At 54.2% G+C, this 19,865-nt stretch overlaps 1 protein-coding gene across 1 annotated transcript in view; it reads right to left on the bottom strand.

The window, feature by feature from the left end:
• Window positions 1-19,865, bottom strand: part of PACS1 (phosphofurin acidic cluster sorting protein 1) — a 131,233-nt gene that overhangs the window by 3,271 nt on the left and 108,097 nt on the right. The window contains exons 5-21 of the mRNA XM_072970339.1: window positions 18,745-18,889; window positions 18,458-18,549; window positions 18,291-18,371; window positions 15,922-15,981; window positions 14,930-15,090; window positions 14,479-14,572; window positions 10,038-10,118; window positions 8,687-8,802; window positions 8,420-8,555; window positions 7,291-7,395; window positions 6,442-6,548; window positions 5,590-5,744; window positions 5,381-5,491; window positions 4,625-4,727; window positions 4,185-4,227; window positions 2,047-2,089; window positions 1,638-1,773 (exon numbers count right to left, since the gene is read on the bottom strand). Of these exons, the coding sequence (XP_072826440.1) occupies window positions 1,638-1,773; window positions 2,047-2,089; window positions 4,185-4,227; window positions 4,625-4,727; window positions 5,381-5,491; window positions 5,590-5,744; window positions 6,442-6,548; window positions 7,291-7,395; window positions 8,420-8,555; window positions 8,687-8,802; window positions 10,038-10,118; window positions 14,479-14,572; window positions 14,930-15,090; window positions 15,922-15,981; window positions 18,291-18,371; window positions 18,458-18,549; window positions 18,745-18,889 (1,769 nt within the window). The remainder of the gene's footprint in view (window positions 1-1,637; window positions 1,774-2,046; window positions 2,090-4,184; window positions 4,228-4,624; window positions 4,728-5,380; window positions 5,492-5,589; window positions 5,745-6,441; window positions 6,549-7,290; window positions 7,396-8,419; window positions 8,556-8,686; window positions 8,803-10,037; window positions 10,119-14,478; window positions 14,573-14,929; window positions 15,091-15,921; window positions 15,982-18,290; window positions 18,372-18,457; window positions 18,550-18,744; window positions 18,890-19,865) is intronic.

Below are 19,865 nucleotides of genomic sequence, written 5' to 3'. Positions count from 1 at the left end.
TCTCTTTCTGCCTGGATTCAGTGGTTCTGTTAAAAAACAAGCTTAAACTGGATGGGAAAGGAGGTCGAGGTAAGCTGGTCCCCAGGACCCCAGGACGCCTGGATCGTGAGGTCACAGCCTGACCTGCCGGAGATGGGGACACTTCCTCCTCCTCCTGCGCTTTAGCACGTCAGTGGGAGACCCCGGAGGGAAGTGAGGTGGGAAGCCTGGGCAGGGAGGGTAGGGGTTGGGATTTGGGCTCCACCCCCGAGAACACTTGGTATTCTGCAGGGACCCTGACACTGCCATTGGGGTTCTGGAAAAGCCACTGGCCAGTCCCTCCCTTCCGCTCCTACACGGACCATCACCAGAAGAAGTGAGGGAAGAAGGAAGGGAAGGATGGAGGAAGCAGCCCCAGGCTGCTCTTTCCCACCTCGGAACCTCTCCCCTGGGCCTCTGGGGATTGCCCTGCCCCAGCCTCCCCCAGCCTTCCCCGGCCAGCTCCACAGAGGCCTCCTGACCACCCGACTAAACTGGCTACTTCAGATCCTACAGAAATTCCCTCCCCTCTTCCCGGCCTCCCCAGCTAGAATTTCTCTGTGGCTTTGGCACTGCCAGACCGTAGACCAGGGCTCTGCCCGGCTCGCTGGCCACAACAGCGCTCCAGTGATGGGCAGATTGAGCGCCTGGGGAGGCCAGCCCTCCACGGTCAGGCACCAACACACGTCCTTCTTTCTGCCTCACAACAACACTGACATGGCCATTTGACCTTTACTTTCAGGGAGTCAAAAGGAAGCTTGGCAACTTGTCCAAGTGACAGATTCTTTGCTTGACCACTTTAGTCAGGCTCCTGAACCTTTTCTCAGGCTCATCTGTGCACTTCCTTGTAAAATCCAGGTGTCGCCAGAACCCCCCGCCCTCCATTTCTGGTCCCCCGGTATCTGATCAGACTCCTCCACTGCCCTCAGGAGTGTCTACAGCAAGAGCTGTTTGGTCAGAATCAGAATTCCCCTCACCCCTGTTTCTCCTAGTGATCGTCCAGCCCCTGCCCCTGCCCCTTGGCTTGGCTCTCACTTGCTCAGGCTGGATCTGGGGTTGAGCCCCACCTCTCCCCCCCATTACTGCGGTCCCCATACCTCCGGCGACTGTTCCCACTGTGAAGAAAGTCTCCCTTACTGTGCTTTAACAAGTGCCACTGAATAATAACTTGTTCTTCAACACAAGCCAACACGGTGGACACCACACAAACCACGACTCAAATCCAGATGTGTCTGACTCTCCTGCCCACACTCCTTCTACAAGACACACGCACAGAACTTTACAGGCTACAAAAGGCCTCTCTGCCCTTTCTTTTCTCTTTCTAACAAGGGCACTGGGGATTGAACCCAGGACCTCGTGCTTGCTAAGCACACACTCTACCACTGAGCTCTACCCTCCCTCATCTCTGACCTTTCTCATTCAACCTTGTAACTGTGAGACAGACAGGGCGGATGGTACCTGCACTGCAGAGCTGTCTGGTGACTTGCGTGGCTAGTGGCCCACCTTTACTGTTCTCACCACCCCGTTACTATCCAAGCCCAGAGTGCCGTCACTGTGCTGTAGGCTGCAGGGAAATTTGAGTTTGCTGCCCCGACGGAGGGACGGGGAGAGAGCCTTACCCCATGACGGCGAGGGCGCTGCTCATGGACGGGGAGGAAGGAGGGGTGGCCGTGGCATCTCGGCTCAGGCCCGAGCTGGAGGGCGGTGATGTGGAGGGCACAGTAAGACTGACCACAGGTGAGTCATCTCCATCGCCTGCCAGGGGGACGAACACAGTCGGCCAGAGGAAAATGCCCCTGACCCGCTGGTGGCAGGGAGTCGGGGTGCCCTGCCCATCTCAGCTGCAGCCTGCGCTCCTTCCAGCCTCTGACGCCTCACCACCACCCCGGCCACTGCGTCACCTGGGGAGCGCAAGCTCTAACTTAACCTAGGACACCGGAAGCCTTCGCCTTCTGGCCTGCTGGACCAGAGAGGAGGCCGGGAAGGCACCACCCTCCCCCCACAGAAGCAAAGGGGCTCCAGGCTCACCTGCAGTGGAAGGAGAGTCTTCAACCAGACCCACCTTCACCACCTGGGAGGGACAAGAGGCACTGCATTAGGTCTTCCCACCAAAGCCGGACTCGTCCTGATCCAGCTGGAACGGACGGCGGGCTAACGGCCACGACTGCATGTCATTTGATCACAGGCTTTAAAAATCCTTGCCGATCCAGAGCAGCCCAGACCATTAAGAGGTGTGAAAAAACCCAGTTGCAAATAGTGAGGTGGGGCGCAGGAGACCTCAGCTTTTCTCTGGGGATACGGGCAAGGCCACTTTTAGGACAGGAACCATTTTCGTCTCCTGATTTTACTTTTAAGATCACATGGGCAGGAGGCCATCTTCTCATGTTAGAGAGAGAGAGACGGGAGGACTGAGAAAGCCCAGGCAGACAGGACTGGGTGGTGGGTGGGGCTGCATGCTGCATCAGGCCCAGCGAAGATGCTCGCGTGCTGACAGCAGGTCCCTCCTTTCCAGACTTCCCGGAATCTGGAGGGATACTGATGAGGCGGGGGCCCTGGGTACTGGCCCCCACCCCATGGCAGGGGTGTCGATTTCAGCTTTCCAAACAATTTGCAATTCCTTTTAGAGAATTCTGGGAAGGATAGAGGGGGCCCTCCAGTGGCCAGCAAAGGGCACAGCTAGAAACAGACAATGTCGGGGCTGGGGCCTGAGGTGACAGGTGACTCCTGTGACCTCCCAGGCCCAGGCCCAGCACCGGGCAGAGCCAGGAGGTCACGGAAGCTGGACCCTGGGAGCTGGCATGGAGTGGAGATCACACAGATGGCTCCCTCAAGGCTGATCAGAGCACAGTGCTGCTATTCACTGAAATTTGTCCCAAATTCTCTACACATCCTTATTTTAATTCCCGGAAAGTAACACACTGATACTGTGAACTTTCTGGATACGACTCTCCTCTCTCCTGGCTCCCCTGGTGTTGCACAAGGCTGCCAGCTCCTCTGTTGGTTTGTCTGAATTTTTAATTTTTTCTCTCTCTCTCTTGCTGTGAGGCCGGAATGGCAGAGACCCACAGCTCCACAAAGATGTGGGTCAGACTGCCAGCCCGGCCCAGGCTACAGCCGTGGTCTGGGGGCCTCCGACATGGCTGTGGGAGCAGCCCTAGAGGCCGACAGGGACTAAATGATCAGCCAGACAGGAGGATTTCCAAGGCAGGAGAAGGGGCTAACAAATCCCCCCAGGCTCACGCATCTCCCAAGATCACTCGAGACACCCAGAATCTGGGACAAGCAGAGAACAGGGACAGTGGAAGCTGGGTCCTTCACCTGCACGTGCCCTGTGTCCCCTAGAAGCTGGGAGGGAGCCTCAAGGAGGCTGTAGGAAAAGATACAAGCTGACTTGGAAGAGAAACTCAATTGTTTCATAAATGGAAATCTGAGTTTTCAGCTGTGCTTCCGTGTTGCATTGTGGCCCCAGGAGGGCATCAGCTCTGACCCCTCTGGGGTCCTGCTCTTGGTCGGTTTCTGCCTTGTAGCCCAGCTACAGTCGCATGAAACAAACGCCAGTACCACCTGACACCAAAGACACCCAAGAGGTTTTCCCTTAATTTTCAAAACCCACTCATGTAGAGATTCTCCCTCGACTCAAAAGGGGGGAAGAGGAGCCCCTTTCTCTCAGTGGGCTGCTGGACCTGGGAGACAGAGACACCGATTTCTCAAGCCCTCTCCTCAGAACATGGTCCATCACTGTTCCTGATTTCCCTGGCGCCTGCAGAACCAATGCCCTGGACATTGCTTCCGAGGCCAAGGCACCGAGCTCAGCGCCTGGTGAAATAAACACGAAGTGCCAGTGGAGAGCCGGGGTGGCCCACGGCCCAGGAGCAGACACTCAGAGAACAGCCTAGAACCTGCCTGGCCCAGGGCTTCGCCAGCTCGGCACTCTTGACACTCAGGGCTGTTCTGTGCACTGCACTGAGCCTCCACCCACTAGATGATGCTGGGAGCACCCCCAGCCCTGCCGCTGACAACCAGAAGTGTCTCCAGACACAGCCAGATGTCCCCTGGGAACAAAATCACCTCCAGATGAGAACCACTGTCTAGCTGAGTCGTGTGTGTGCGCGCAGAACAGGGAGGCCAGAAGAACGGTGGGGCACAGAGTTGGGGTCGGTACTCACGCCAATGAAGGGGATAAACTTCTGATACGAGTCTTCATCAGGGCTGTTGGGAGAGACAAGAAACTACGGTTGGTAGGTGAGAGCTGGGGACACAAACTTTCCGTACTTTATTGTGGCTTTAAGGGAGACCAGACACTGCATGACATCTTCCCATCAGGCCTCAGGATGGCAGAAGGAGCCACCTAATAGAGGTAAAAGACCTGAGTCTGCACATCCCACCCCTGCTCTGCACCGAGGGGGCACCCACACAGGTCGGGGGGAGGCCCAGGGCAAGGAGGGGAAGGCCTGGGTGGGAGGCAGTGAAAAACAGCCTTTCACATTCTCTTGGGTTCCTCCACAGGGAAATGGGGTGGGGAGAAGGAAAGTGTCAAAAAGCAAAGAAAACCCAAGATTTAGCTAGCCCCACCACCATTTTTAAGAATCCCCTCAGTCAGACATACAACTTGTGCCTGCAGGTCAGCATGGCTTCGGCCACAGGAAGCTGGTGTGTCACGCCCGCCCCGTTGACATACTGCATCACCCGCCCCACCACGTCCAGTTGCTCTGCAGAAAAGCCAAGAGATGAATGAATGCTGATTCATTTCAGCAGGAAACCCTCTTAGAGAGCCCCCTTCATAAGACTCATCAGAAGACCCTAGGAGCTGAGGCAGAGACAGGGCTCGCGGTTTCCCAGGCTTGCCACGCTCCAGCCTCTGTCTTTGCTCAGAGCAATTTTGGAACCAGTAGCAGCCCCTCCACCCCTTGCCGGTCACTTCCTGCGAGGTCTGGGAAGCATCACCACCTCTCGGCCTTGCAGAGCCCGAGCTGGCTCTCATCCCTGCCGCCCTTACTCTGTATTTCAGGAAGAGACATGGTTGGTGGAGTGTTATTCATTTATCAACAGACACTTAGAAACTATTCTCTGCTTCTTATATTTGATCTCTACAACCAGATATTTCCTGCCACCACCCCCTCACAGCCTCCCTTGTTTCTAGATGTGCAGAGCAAACGGCAGAGACTAAACACAGCCAGAGCGGAAGGGCTGCGCTTAATGGGCCTCCTCTTAATAAATACTGAAAAAATGAGCTTGCAAAGTGACAGGGAGGATGAATCACAGTGGGGAAGAGCAGCATGTGCCCAGGCCTCTGCCTGCAGCCAAGCCCGCTCTCCCTGAATCAGGCCGCCTGCTGTCTCCTTCCCTTAGGAGGGGCGCTTACCTGACACCGGGGGCTCTGAACGACTGAACAGATCTCTCCAGCCAGAATCAAGGAAGGTGCTGCTATATCTACTGTCCACGGAGCCCAAGTATTTTGCCACTGGGTGAGAACCTGGTAGATGGAAAACAGAAAGGCGGGCTAGTTAGGGAGTGGAACGATGCCCCGGCACCACCATCCCGCTTCAGGTGCGGGCTCTGCCGCATCTTTACCGAGGGGAATGATGAGAAAGCGCATGTAGCCCAGCCAGTCAGAGGTCTTGCTGGCCAGCGACTTGACAAAGAACCGGAGGATGGAGCTCAGGTAGCTCTGGCCGCCCACTGCCGCCACCTTCACCGGCTTCGGCATGGAGGAGTTGCAGTTGCAGCTGGGGAGCAAGGGGAAAGGCGGGCTCACGCTCAGGCTGGCCAGCATCCTGCTCAGAAGGATGCCCTAAGCTCAGACTTTACCTGGTCTTCACAGCCCACAGGGGAAAACAGACCAATAAACAAAAAATGCAGAGAGAGGCAATTAACCAGAGTGCTTCTGCAACTAAGACAGAAATCCAGAATCAGAGAGGACAGGGAACTATCTGGAAGGAAGACAGAATTGGCTGAGGCTAAAGGGGAGACAACTTGGCAGTACCCCTGGGGGTTGGCAGGGGACCTGAGCCCAGATACCAGGGATGCCCGCGGCTCTTTTTCCCGCGGGCAGGGACCTGGGGCCCCGGAGGGCCTTGGGAGGGAAAGCCCCAACTCTGGGTAGTCAGAGGGACAGGAGTTAAAAGTCTTTGTAAAGCCTTGAGCTCTCTCTGCCTGGCCTTCCTCCTCGTGGGTTTAAGAAGAGGACGAGACAAGTCAAGGTGTGGCAGGAGACCAGGCAGGGAGGCAGGCGGACATTTTCACCCCGACCCTCTGGGGCCAGCACAGGCGTCGGAGCACCATGGCCTGCCGCTGCCTGACCAGGTACCCACTGCAGATCCATGGTCTGATGAGGCCAGGAAGTCCTGCCACTGCTTGGAAATCGGGGTGGGAGGATGAGGTCAGAGGGAGCCCCAAAGAGCAGGAGAGAAGCCAAGCCCTTACTAGCGCTGGATACGGGTGAGCAGGGCGGACAGCACAGCCTGGACCTCCACCGTGGAGCAGGTGCAGACGACGGGCTTCCGCTGGTCCTGGAGCAGCTCCGCCACATACTGGGGGCCGGGGAGGGAGAGGAGCAGGGACACAGGTGAGGCCAAGCAGGAGGGATACTGCTTCCCTTCAGTGCCAAGAGGGCAGGCAAGGCCCAGAGTGAGCTGCAGGGCCTGGCCTGCTGTCCTTCAGGCCACAGCTGGGCACAGGTCAGGCTTCTGGCTGCCAGTGAGGAGAGGTGGGGCCAGACCCCATGGAGATGGGTGCACTAGGAAATGCAGGGAGACTTAGGAAACAGATTCCACATCGTCTCTGCGGCCCACACTCAGGGGTGGCGGGGCCCCTGGGGGAGAGGGGTTCTGGCCCTGGGACCTAACCAGGTGGACGGTGGGGAGCGGAACAGCCAGGGGGCTGCACTGTTGCTCTGCCCCTTCTGAAGGACCTTCGTGGGAACTGGGGCACCTCTGGCATCTCCCAGCACTTTGTGCTTCTCCAGGTACCTTCCTTCCATCATGCTGCCTGACACGCACGGCCAGGGAGGAAAGTGTGATAAGAAATATTATTGCTTTTTTACAGATAAGGAAACAGGTACAGAAAATTAGTTATTTAAGGTCCCCTAGGCTGGAAAGTGATGGAACTGGGACTAGAGCCCAGAGCTGTGGGCTCAGTTCAGGGGAGGAGGGGTGCGAGACACGGGTGTCACTTCCCATTTCCACACGGCCTGCCTTTCTAATCGCACACCCTGGGGTGTCTCTTGCTCCCCTGAATCTCTCCTCCCCAGCTCTAGGGTCCTCAATGCCTTACCTGGCCCTGCCAATCAGCAGTATTCACAAGGATGACATTTTCTGGGAGGGCTGCATCTGACACCAGGATCTGATTCAGTTGGTCATACACCACCTTTCTTGGAATCTGCAGGGACAAAAGTGTCTGTTGGGCAGTCCCCAGGGAGCCTGAGGGTGAGGCTGGCCAGCAGAAGCTGTGGAGGAGAGCTGGTATCCCACTGGCCAGACTGACTAAGCAGAGAGGGGCCTCAGAGCACAGGCTCAGCACCCCGTTCTGAAGGGCCTGGAGGGTGACGATGCGGAGGGGGCAGGAGAGGAGGAGGGAGGTGACGGTGAGCAGGTGTTCACAGGACTGGAAATGAGGGCAGCCGGGAGAGAAGTAATGAGAGCGGCAATGAGCGCTGTGTGGCAGCCCTCCTGTCCCGGGGAACAAAAGTATTTCAGAAACAGTGATTAACAAGAAGGAAGGACAATGTCTCGCCCCGGGCACCGGGCTATTCTAGTCTCGGGCTCGTTTTCAGCTACATGAGAGCGTCAGCTCAGGGAGCCACGCTGGCACAAACCGTCCTCCCGGGGATGTTTATCAGGGAAACGGACAGGCCTGCTGTTCACTCGAGAAAAGCAGGAGCCGCGTAAGGCCCGTCGGGCGGGAGCGTCCTCCGCTGAGACCCTGCCTTCCCGAGGCCCGGTTCCTTCTGCGCTCCTGTTCCGGCGCACTTTCAGATCTTCCAATCAAAATGCTCTCACACTGTCGAGGTGCCAGCTTGAACCCTTGTAACCGGCCCACAGCAGTACTAAGGGTATCAGGGCTCCGGTCAGACGTCTGGCGAGGTCTGATGGGGCTGTCCCCTAGAACCACTGTCACCACAGTCCCCAGTCAGGTCTGATAGAGGCAGTACCAGCCAGAGGTGTGGACCTGCCACTGCCAGCATCTCCAGCTCCCTCCTCTGCTCCCCGCAATCAGCAGAGGTCGATTCCACACTAGTAGTATGACCAGTACGTCAGACTTCTCTCTTTAGGTCTGTCTTCAAGACCTTAGTCAGAGCAGTTCAAAGCACCCCCCCCCCCGTCCTCTCCCCCTCACCGCCCAAGGAAGAGGACAGAACAGAGCTGAAGTCCAAGGGTGCCCGGGGGTCCAGGGGCTGGGGTACCTGTGTGCTGTGGCCCAGGTCGGGGGACCGCTCGCTGTCAGAGCTGTTGGTCCTCTCACTCAGGGGCTTGGAGAGCTGCCGCTCCTTCAGGGGGGTGCTCCTCTTCTGCCGGGGGGTGTGCACCCCGTCCACTTTGCTGCCAGAGATGTGGAAGGAGGTGGTTAAATAGCCCTCTGACCCGAAGCCAGCAGTTGCCAGCCCCCTTTCCAAGGCCACCCTTGCTGGCCTCAACACCACCCTGCGCTTCAGTCTTCCCCACATGAGCACCTGGGAGAGGCAGAGCCCTGGAGGTCGGTTCTGCTGGACTTCATGGGAGTTTTGACTTTCTCCGGCACAACCAGACTGGCACTCACGTCTCCAAACGTGTCCTGGTCGGTGATCTCCTGCCATGGAAGAAAGGCAGCGGTAAGGGTTTTACTCTGAACGCAGGAGCCACGAGGCCTATTGCCGTCAGGAGGGAGTCAGTCCCTTGGTCCTTGTCAGGAAGCCCGTGGTTCTAAAACTCCCTCACCCGATGAGGACACCATCACCGTCTAGTTTAACTCGGTGCATCCGCCGTGCTGGGCACTGACTCTTGCTACTCAATCCATCCCCTAAATCTATGAACCACCTGTTGGCGGGCAAATCAGGGCTGATGATCTAGCATCTCTGTGGGAAGGAGAGCATTTTACTCAGGCGGTGAAGTGGCTGGAATGCCATTTTGAATTGTCCACTGTGCAGTGCGGACCAAAGTGGGGACAAGAGTGGAAGCTGGGTGACTCGGATTACGGGTAAACTAAAGTAATCTTGAATCCAGCCCAAGGATTTGTCATACACCAGACCCTGAATGCAGCATTATTTACTACAGGAAATGTAAGCCTAAAGCAATTCTTCCTCGGGCCCCATTCGACTAGCAGCTCTCACTGTGAGGTGATGCACTGCATACCACCAGACAACGGCATCCGGTCAAGCTCTATGCTCCCTCCCACCCGCTGGGCGTGGCCTCCACTCCCACTGGATGAACTTCCGCAGAACCTCATTGTCCTCCCCCCATGGAATCGCTCTGTCCTCCTGGGCCTCACAGAGCCTCTGCCCCGGCTGCGCCCCGGCTGGCTGTCCTCCAGAGACCAGCATCACACATGCAGCTGCACAGCCAATGTGTGTGGGGTTTCCACTGTTGTGGCATGGAATCGGCCACTGCACCGATGCATCCTGTGTGCTCCTGAGCAGCAACAGGAGCTCTTAGAGGAAGCAGCTGACTAGTAACCACTTGGAGGTTTAACGCTGGGGGCTGTCTGGCCACTGTAAGAGCAACACTGGAGGAAGGGGCGGTTTTGTAGGGGAAGATACTGGCCATGTTCTCTCAGAAGTAAATGAAGGTGACAGAGAGTGAGAAATTATCCAAATTAGCATTTGACCAGATCTAATTAAAAGGCAGAATGGGGACACTTCTGGGTTGCTGGTCTGGGGAGAAATCTTTATTCCCTGGGTAAGGATTTCAGAAGAGAGTGCAGGACATGCCCAAGTCCACAGAGTCAGGCACAATTTTCAGGGTGGTCCTGAGGGGGTTTTGCCTTTATTTCTAAAGGTACAAAAAACGATTTTAAACAGCTGAAACAGGAGACTGAACCATACATACCAGAGTGTCTGCTTCAGTCAAGCTGTCATCTTGATTTTTAATCCAAGCAGATTTGACTTTTTCTAGAGCAGCCAAATCCATCTGCAAAAATTATAATGATTAGTCATCACCAAATAACTACCACTCTAACTTGTTTTCTATGTCCCTTAGAAGCTTAAAATACTTTCACTTAATCTGAAGACCACATAACATCCTTGGGACTTTCATCTTATAAGCAGTATGTTTTTGTGAAAACTGAGCTTCAGAAGACTGTTATTTTGCCATCATTAAATCAATAATAACACAGTGAGATGCAGAACCCAGAAATTCTGACTCTCACAAGATGTCCCCAGGGGAGAGCAGCTCAAAGTTCAGATGGCTTTGCTGTGCGATCCGTCAGTCTCAATCATGGATTCGGGAAACACCTCGCCCAGGAGGGGCATTGGGGACTCTTCTACTGTCAGGGTTGCTGGGAAGAAGGGGGGATCTCACAGTTCAGGTCTTTGATTTCGAGACTAAAGTCGCCCATAGTAGCCAAATGCTTTTTGCTTGGTAGAAACATCTAGAAAACCCTCAAACAGAATATACTAAGCCATTTAGGTGTGAGATAATTCTCCCTTTGTCCCCAACTCTTATTAGCATTTCTCATAAATATTAAAATTTCACTTTGCAAATACAGATACATAACCAGATTTTTCATACTTGCTAGTACGGCTTCTGGCCGTGCAGATACCAGTATCAAAATCTGAAGCACTTGCGGGTTGTAGGTCTTAGCCGGTGGGAAGGCATGGGCCTCAGTGGGTCTCTCTGGTTCTTGTGGGGAACCAGGGAGTCAGAATAGACCAAGGATATTTTACTTCCTCCCAGTGACTCAAAGCCCTTTCTCTGAGTAAATGCAGAGCCTGGAGAAACGGCAGGCTAATAAGCTCAAGGGGTCACCCGGCAAATTAACGAACAAGGATCGCAAAAGTAGGCCTGTGTCATACGCTAAAAGCACGGTCTCTCCACCTTGGCACCACTGACACCTGGGGTGGCTCCTTCCTGGCCGTGGGGGCATCCTATGCAGGATTTGAGCCGCACCCCCTGCCCCTATTACCCCCGTGGTGAGAACCAAAAATGTCTCCAGTCACCGCCAAACGTTCCCTGTGAGGCAAAACCCCTCCTTGGTTGAGGACCACTGCTCGGAGCTGATTGCGAGATGAACCCAACACATTTTAACCAGACTCTGTGATCCCAGAGTGTGAGATGGTTCGGCTCAGAGCCACACAAAACCGGCTGCCTCCAGATTGCACAACCAGTTCATTTACACGTTGTCGATGTGAATAACCGACATTTAACAGTTCAGAATCATTGAGAACTCTCGGTCAGACTTAAGATTGAAAATGGTTTCACTCAGTTTTGGATCTTAGTGTGACAAATGAATTAAACGCGTTTTAAAAAGAATGAATTGGTGCAATAACGCCCATCGGCTGGAAGGTTTTAGGGTGGCCCTGCCATCAAGCCCTCCGACAACCACAGCATCGTTTCATGGTACAGCTGCGGCCTCTGCTAAGGTCTGTAACTTGGATCGGGGGTGGTGGGCACCTGCTGGCTGCTGACTTCTCCAGGTCCCAGTCAATCCCACTGGGAGCAAACTCCTGATTCTCCAAGTTCCTATTCCTGCTCCTATAAATACTTCAGGCTCTTCTCACCCCAGCAGTGCAGAAGCTGTGTCTGTCTAATTGTGCGGCACCGAGGCAGATGCTGGCAGCCTCACACACTGCGCCCGGGGGGTGCACACGCTCCTGTGTGCAGGGAGCGGGGGCTATCACTTTTATGAAGCACTGGTCTTCAACACCATTTTTTTGCAGTGCTATGGAAATAGCAACTTTAGCAGCAGGCAATCTCGGCTCAAAAGTCCTCATCTGGCCGCCCCAGGTGAAGCGCTGTCAGGAAGAACCAAATTATGTTGCTACTATATGCTCAAGTCTTGGGAAACTCAACAACTGTAATAATTTGTAACAGCAGAAATTCCTTCTGGTTCTAGTGATGAACTGAATCCTCTGAAATTTGGGGAACAAAAAGGAAGATGAAGAAAAATAAATGAGTGACAATGCTAGGAAATCAAGGAAGAGAGGACAAAAGCTGGGCGGCGTGTGCTCGCCTGCCTACGGATGCACCATCTCAGTATGTTTTCCGTGTACGTTCAGAAGTTCTCTGTGTAAGAGCACAGCCTCGCTCTGGAGTTCCCGAAGTGTCTTTCATACTAAAGGATTCCAAAGTTCCACACCCACATCAAGACATATGGGGCTTTTCAAAATAGAAATATCACAGAGAACCAGCAAAGCCTGAAATCTGGCCAAGGGAACCAGAATTTGAAGGACTCACTAAAAAGACATCTAGTCTATTAATTTCGGGAGCCCAGAACTGAAACGGCTGTAAGAGATTATAACACGAATAGCAAAGCACCTTAGGTTTACTGCAGGCCCCCCCCCCGTGGTAAATCCATCCATCCATCAATCAAGCGCCATGATGGGAGGTTTTACCTGCATTCTCCCACGGGACCTTCACACTGCCTTGTAAGGTATGCCCTTTTTACATGCAATTTGTAGATGAGGACATGAGGGCTTGGCAACTGCCCAGAATCATGGAGTCAGTGGAGTGATGGAGTCAAGAATCAAACTCAGAAGTCTGAGTCCAGAGCACATGCTCTCAATCCAGCCCTCCCCTGCCCCAAATAAATGTTTTGCTTAAACAGGGACCCTTAGGCCATCGCATTGTAAAGACTGATACTCAATTGACTTTTGAGCTAACCGGGCTCTTATGCCAGCTCCTTTACCTTTTTACAAATAAGGCACCTGAGGCTCAGAGCATAAAGGTGATTTTTCCTTCTAAATTTTGTAAGCCATGCAAATTGAGATGAGAAGTAGAACCTGCAGACAAATTCTATCAACCCAGAAACAGCTTCATTAGTATAAAATATTTATCTTACTGATTGAATAACAACGATCCCTAACATTTCTCGAGCATTCGCCGTTTGTCAAGCGTGATGCTCAGTGCTTCCAGGGCATTGTCCCAGTTAATAATCAGTTGCACTGTGTTACAGGAAGGTCCTTGTTCTGCATTCCTAGGACACCGCGAGACAGCGCCCCCCGCCCCCTGGCCAGGCCCCAGGTCTCCCTCTAGAAGAGTCATCCCTTACATTTATGTTTAATATGGGATCTGGCTCTAGTGGCCAGTGGTCTGTTCACGTGGGCAGTGGTGACTCAGCAGGGCCACTCAGCAGCCCCTGTGAGAAAGAGCAGCTACAAGCCACATCCTAAACATGACTAGTCAAGTGAGGCTCTTCAGCTCCAGAGCAATGAACCAGGGCTGGGAAGGCTGAGAGTGCAGGGTCAGCAAGCAGCAGGCCTGCGGTTTCTCTGTGGAGGGATTCTCCTCGTGGGCTGCAGTTTTTCGGCCCACGTTTACTCACTAACGCCACGTGGTGCCGGCGCATGGTCTAGGGCCAGACCATGCCTGCAGCGCCTTCAGCATGAAGGATAAGGTAGTCGACAGCCCCACCTGGTGGCAGCAGGCAGTAAGGCAGCCCCTGACCTGATGGTTGGCAGACAACTGGGGACAGGCGGCAGCCCTTCCACATATCGTGCTTTTCAGGGAACGGAGTGCCTCACATGCTTCATATCATTTCCTTACAGTTAATACCTATTTCCAGGGAGAGTTTTGTATTCCCTCTGTTAAAGAAGCAAGAGCAGGGGACTTAAGGGATTCAGTTTCTTTGAGCTACAGAAAAGACAACAGCTTTCCACAGCAAACCGCACACTGCACTAAAACCATGCATACGCCTTCTTGCCTTTTGTCGTAAATGAGGGGAAGGATAACTTCCCAGGACCTGAAGGCTTGCAGCAGCCCAGCTTCTTGCCTCTGCTCCACTGCTGGGGGGAGCCTTCCCACGTTGGGGCAGAGCATGGTCCTGGGGTGGTGCTGGGCTCTTGGGGCGCTGTGGTAGACAGCTCCTTTTCCCTCTGCCTCACCAGGCAAGATGGAAACCAGCCCACCGAATTCTGATTTGCTGCGGGCACTGCCCCTTCTCTGAATAAAGCCCAGTAGTGTCTCCTGAACAGACGGTAGGGACTTCCTGCCCCTTGGCACCCATCCTGTCCCCAGCCTGGATGCAGAATCACCACTGCTGGCTGATGCCACACTCCCAGCTCCCATGCGAGGGGTGGTGAGGGAGAGGTTTGGAGGCACTGTATGTTCTGGGAGATAAGGCTCCAAGCCACAGGAGGAACAGACCAAACAGAACACAACCCAGCCGGAGCAAAGCCCCTGGGGCACTAAGCTCCGGCCAGCACAGCCGAGGCTGGAACAAGATGAGACTGCTCGTAGGTCCCAAATGAGCCAAGAGCAGAGGGCCCAAAGTGTCAAGCCCCAAGTGTCCCCTGGTCCTGCTCCCACCCCAACAGCCACAGGTCTTGCTCACGGGGCTGGTGGTGTCCTTGCCGAGGCTGCCCTTGCTGTTGAGGCTGCCAATCTCTGTCTGTGAGCTGGACTGCGACATCCCCTCGAAGAAGGGCCTGTGGCAAAGAAGCACAGCCAGGGTCAGTGCCGCCAGGGCCCAGAACGGCAGCTCACACAGGGCCGGGTAGAGCTGCTGCTTAAGGCAGATCGACAACCCGGGCTTCAAGGATGCTGGTGAGGAGGGACACAGCAGAGGCTGGACAAGCGGACTTCAGGAGAGTCCTCTCAGGGCTTCTGTCAGCTAGAGGCTCACACAATCATCTTTATCCAGACAGCTGGAGGTTCGACAAGGGTGAGGAACCAAGAGTCCCTGGTAGTGGAGGGGAGGGGAGGGAGGGGGGCTGAGGAGATCGCTGCGGCCTAGCAGGGAGAGGTGCAGGGGGACCACGTGACAGCGGGGGTCCGGGCCTCACTTGAGCTTGGGCTTTGGTGTGCTGAGGATGCTCTCCGTCTCCTCCATCTCGGGGCCACTGTCGCTGGGATTGTACATCTCCAGACTGTCATACAGCTCATCCAAGTCCTCCTCTACCTCTCGTATCTGCTCCCGGGACACATGCTCCAGCCCGAAGCCCACCTATGCGGGAAAACAGAATCTCTGAGTTTGGGGTCCCCCATTAACAATATGGTGGACATGCAACTCCTTCCTCCTGGACAGGTACCACCAGCCTCCCTAACTAGTCCCCTTTGGGGACATACTGCAGCTTCACACTCATCAGGGCAGTCTTGGTGTCCTTTCTGGAACCCAATCCTGGGAGCAGGGATGTGGTGAGGCATCTTCCCCTCTCAGTGTCTCCCCAACACTCCCCATTGGGACTTGGCCTCGGGAAGAGAAGTGGGAGTGCTACTGTATTTCACCAAAGAATGGGCACGAGAAAACCCAGAAGACTGGAACCCTGGCAGGCTAGTGCTACCTTCCTCTACCTCCCACAGAGGGCAAAGAATTCTCTTGACGATTTTTATCTCCAGATGATTTTTATCTCCATCCCCTTTTCAGTCCGCTGAGAAGAGAACCTGTGAAAACTGGCACCGGGCCTGCCAGAGTCTGGGGAAAAGACTGTCTTTCTCGGGGGCCAGTTCTGGGCTTCCACCTCACAGGCTGCTGCTCCTCATGTTCCCCTTGGGACAGGAGGGGCAATTAAACAACAACAACAGTGTTGTGACTGATAGCCCGCACCAGTGGTTGGGTCCAACCATGCATCCTCTGCTCCAAATGCCGTGGAACCTTGGGTGCTGCGTTGTAAATCTTTCTCTTTTCAAGTTGTGTAAAGCCCTCCTTTGGCTACCTTCTCACTTGGGGGTCCCGGAATCTTGACTCCCAGTGGCAACATAGAGTGTGTACCCCAGGAACAAGGCTGAGACACAGGGAATTCCACTCCCCATCAACCTCGGGAATAAGGGGTCGTACCTCATCTGAAACTTTAAACCGCTTCAGGAGGGCCACGAACTTCTGTTTGATGTTAGGTTGCTGTAGGGACAAATTGCACGATAGTTCTCAAATAGCACCCGCTTGTGGACAGCGATCACTTCACATTGGCAGAGTGATCGGGAGCCCACTTGTGTGAAGCACTGTGGGAGGAAAACATGGTGGGGAGAAAGCCCCCCACCCTGCCCCGTGACTCCCCACCAGGCATCTCCAGCTCAGCCCTTCCTCTAGTCCTTTGGAACCATGGTAACCAGGGCCCCGGGCAGCGTTCCCAGAGGCACCTCCAATGCAGCATTTCCCAAACAGAGCTCCTGCTCCTCTCCGTGGATTTCCACTCCTGGCTACCCAGTCACCCGGGTCTGAACCCCGAGTCTCTCCCTTCCCCTCCCCACCAGCCCTGGCTCTCTACCCTCTACCCTCTGGTCCACCTGGAACACCACTTCCTTCCTCCTTGCACCTCCCTGGGGTCACGGCACTGCCTTCAACTAACACCCCCCCCAACTTAGCTTCCAGTCTTGTTCCCTGCAGAATTCACAGGGACCATTCCATGCGCAGATCCAACCATGTTACTCCCCAGAAGAAAGGCCTTCGCTGGTCCCTGCGCCTGGGGAACTTAAGTGTCAGCCCTGTGCTGTGTCTCCTGGGGGCTGCTTCCCCCATCTGGGCCTCGTCCACTGCGCAACCCCACACACATACTGAAGGGGAAACCACTGCTTAAAACTCTGGAGAACTGCACACTGTTCTGCCCCTCTGGGCCTTCACATACGGTAACTTCTGCCTAGAGACCGCACATTCCCCCAAATCCACTGGGTGAAGTTCTCTTTACTCTCAGAAACCCATCTCTCAGCATCTCGCCTGTGAAGCTCTCCTGCTCAGGCCGGTCATTAAGCTCTCCTTAATGCCACTGCTGTCCCTTACCCAGAGCTCCAGCGTCTGGCTCCTGCCCTACTATGTTACGGTCACTTGTGTAGATGTGTCTGTGTCACTGGACGCTGCGAGCTCCCTGAAAGCACAGACCAGACCGGGCCTTCCTTATCTCTAACCAAGGGCACAGTGACAAGCTTGTGGCCATAAGCTCTTCCTGACTCAGCGACAGACTCATCACCTGGGGATGGAAGAGACTAACTTGCAAATAAGATTGAGCTAGGCCTTCAAGAAAGGGCAGGGCTTCCAAAGGTGGAAACGGCCTTCGTAGCAGACACTTCAGAAAACAGCCTAGAACAAAGTGCCTTTGACCAGGAGAGAAAAATGCTTGTGTACAGGAGACGGTTCCTGGAAGCCTAGCTGGTAAATGCCCGCAGTGAACAACACCAACAAGACATCAAAGGAGCACTGAACGCCGGGCAGGTGACCAGGGAAGCTACTGAGGAGACCGTGGGAAGAGGCGAGTTATAAAGCCCCAGAGGCACCCATAGGAAGAAAATGGGGCCTCCTTGTGGTTACAGCACAGGAAAAAGAAAAACTCAGCAGGAGGAGCCAGGACAGAGGGCAACCTCCAGCCTCTCCCATCCTCAGAGCACATGGGGGTGCTTGAGGATGCTGACAGGCCTTCGTGGGCTTTGGAGTGCCAATCAAGGATCGGAATAATCCTTTATGCCACTCCTGAAGGTGATGGGAATCTCTGCCCTTGGCACCCTGGGCAAGCTCTGCACTAGAGTCAGGGGAAGAATGAAACCAAATCTCTTCCAAAGAGCTCCTGGCACTTTTGACTCTCCCACGGTTTGGCACAGGAACTTCAGAACAGGTCACAGTTCAGCCAGAAGTTCAAGTATTAAGCGTCTCGGTCCAGGACTCTAATTCCACTAAAAGTAGTGACTCCTGAAGAAATTGTATGCAGGAGACAAAACCCCAAGGCATTTGGTCTCTAAGGTTATGAATCCATGAAGGCAGGCACTATATCTAACGTTATCAAGCCTCATGCTAGCACTAGCCTATTTCTGGGAAGGTCAACAAATGATCCCAAGTGGAAATATTCCTAGAGAGGGCAGGACTCATCTGTGTAGGAACAGGGTGTCACTGGAAGGAGTCACCTGGACAGGGGAGGGAGGGTGTCTGAGCTGTTCTGCTCCCTGAGGAAGCACCCCCTGGTCCAAAGTCTACAACAAGCTTTCTCAACCTCTCTTCTATCCTAAGATAACCCGGAGCATATAACACGCTCCTATACTGCTTCTCAACAGCAGTGATTCTTAACCAGGTGATGGCAGTGATGGAGGTACAGGGATGCCTCTGAACCCTGAGAGCACGGCCATGTGCAGATGCTAAAGAGCCCCCGGCAAGTCTGAACACACCAAGCCTCCTACCCCCAGCCTGAAAATCTCAGCTAAAACGCCCCCTGGGCCCTCAGAGCTCACCCTTGTGATGGCCGAGGCTGAGGTTAGCTTCCTCCGGGTCTTCTTTACTTTCCGCAGATCCTCATCTTCATAGTACAGGTCCTACGTGGGGAGGGGTGGGAATGAGGCTGGGAAAGCCCAGGAGGGCCAGGATTGCCTCTTGGATGCTTTACGTGAGGAGCCGTTACCTGCCCATGCAGCGGGTCATCACTGCCTTCTTGCTCGGATGAGAAACTCTCCTCCTCTTCCTCAGAATAATTGTCAATATCAGGAGAACGGTCTGGAAACAGGCACCGCAGTAAGATAACCTCACAAGGGGAAGATCTGGCCTAAAAGGCTTTGACCGGCTGGAATCATATGCTCCTAAGGTGGAAACTCCTCCTTCCTAGGAAAGTTCTAGGCTCTCTGGGGATGCAGATTAGGAAATGGGCGCCCTTCTGACCTGCAGGGCTTCCGGACACTGCGCACATCTTACCAGACAGCTTGGACTTGATTCCCTCGTGGTCAATGGGCTGGCTGGACAGGGAGTAGATCTTGATTTCTGCCACAGGCACGGAGACGTCCTTCACATTGCTGTGCAGGCCGAGCACCAGAGCGCCTTCGTTCGGGTGCTGCATCACCTGAGGGCAGAGCAACCAGGGAGACCTTCACCAGGAGAGCGCGACGGAGCTGCCCACGCCCCCACCCCACCCATGTTGGCACGCGAGCCACGGGGAATGGCGTTCTGCTAACACATTTGCTTTCCATCTTCCAGATTCATGCCTACTGTTTTCTTATTGCCTGATTTTAAAACTGTCCCCAGAAGTGCCAGTCACGGGCCAGGTCACGTGCTTAAAGACAAAAATCAAAGCCTGAGGTTGAAAATGACTGTTAAGCTCTAGGACTGCATTCTTTTTTTTTTTGCTACTTAAATAGTTTACTGAGAGTCTGTGGGCAAGGATTATACAAAATTTGTTATGATGAAACTGACTTTATGGCAAATTCTTTTTTTTTTAAATTGAAGTACCGTCAGTTACAGTGTGTCAATTTCTGGTGTACAGCACAGTGTCCCAGTAGGACTGCATTTTGGTTGAAGGCCTTCACAGAGAAACTAGTTCTCCAGGCTGGGAGGGGCCTGCCTGCAGGCGGTGGTCACCTGTGTCTGGCAAGGAGGAAAGGGACCTACAGGAGAAAGCGGACGGGCGTGACACAGCCAGGGAAACGTGGCATCCACACACTTCACCCCCCAGGCCTGATACAAAACGTGGAGAGGACAGAAAGATGGGCTGGGACTGTCTTACACTTTATTATGGCCACAACATTTTTCCTACTTAATGTACTAAAGTGCAAAAGTAAGTTTTAAAGTTGATTTGTGGCCCCTTTCTTCTTCCCCTTCGTCAGGGCTGATATTTGCTGGCGTAGAGGGGAGCCACACAAACGAGCAAACATACTGAGGAGACGGGAATTAGAAACACGGGACGGGGAAAGGCTACATACAGTAAGCCCAACGGTGCGATCAACTGGAATGTGAGCTCACATCCAGCTAGACAGACACAGATACGGGGCTAGAGATGATGTGACTGTAGAGGAGTGCACACGCATGTGCGTATACACACC

The sequence above is a fragment of the Vicugna pacos genome, chromosome 10, assembly GCF_048564905.1.
Source record: "Vicugna pacos chromosome 10, VicPac4, whole genome shotgun sequence".
Taxonomy (NCBI): domain Eukaryota; kingdom Metazoa; phylum Chordata; class Mammalia; order Artiodactyla; family Camelidae; genus Vicugna; species Vicugna pacos.
This window is presented reverse-complemented; position numbering and strand designations above follow the sequence as displayed.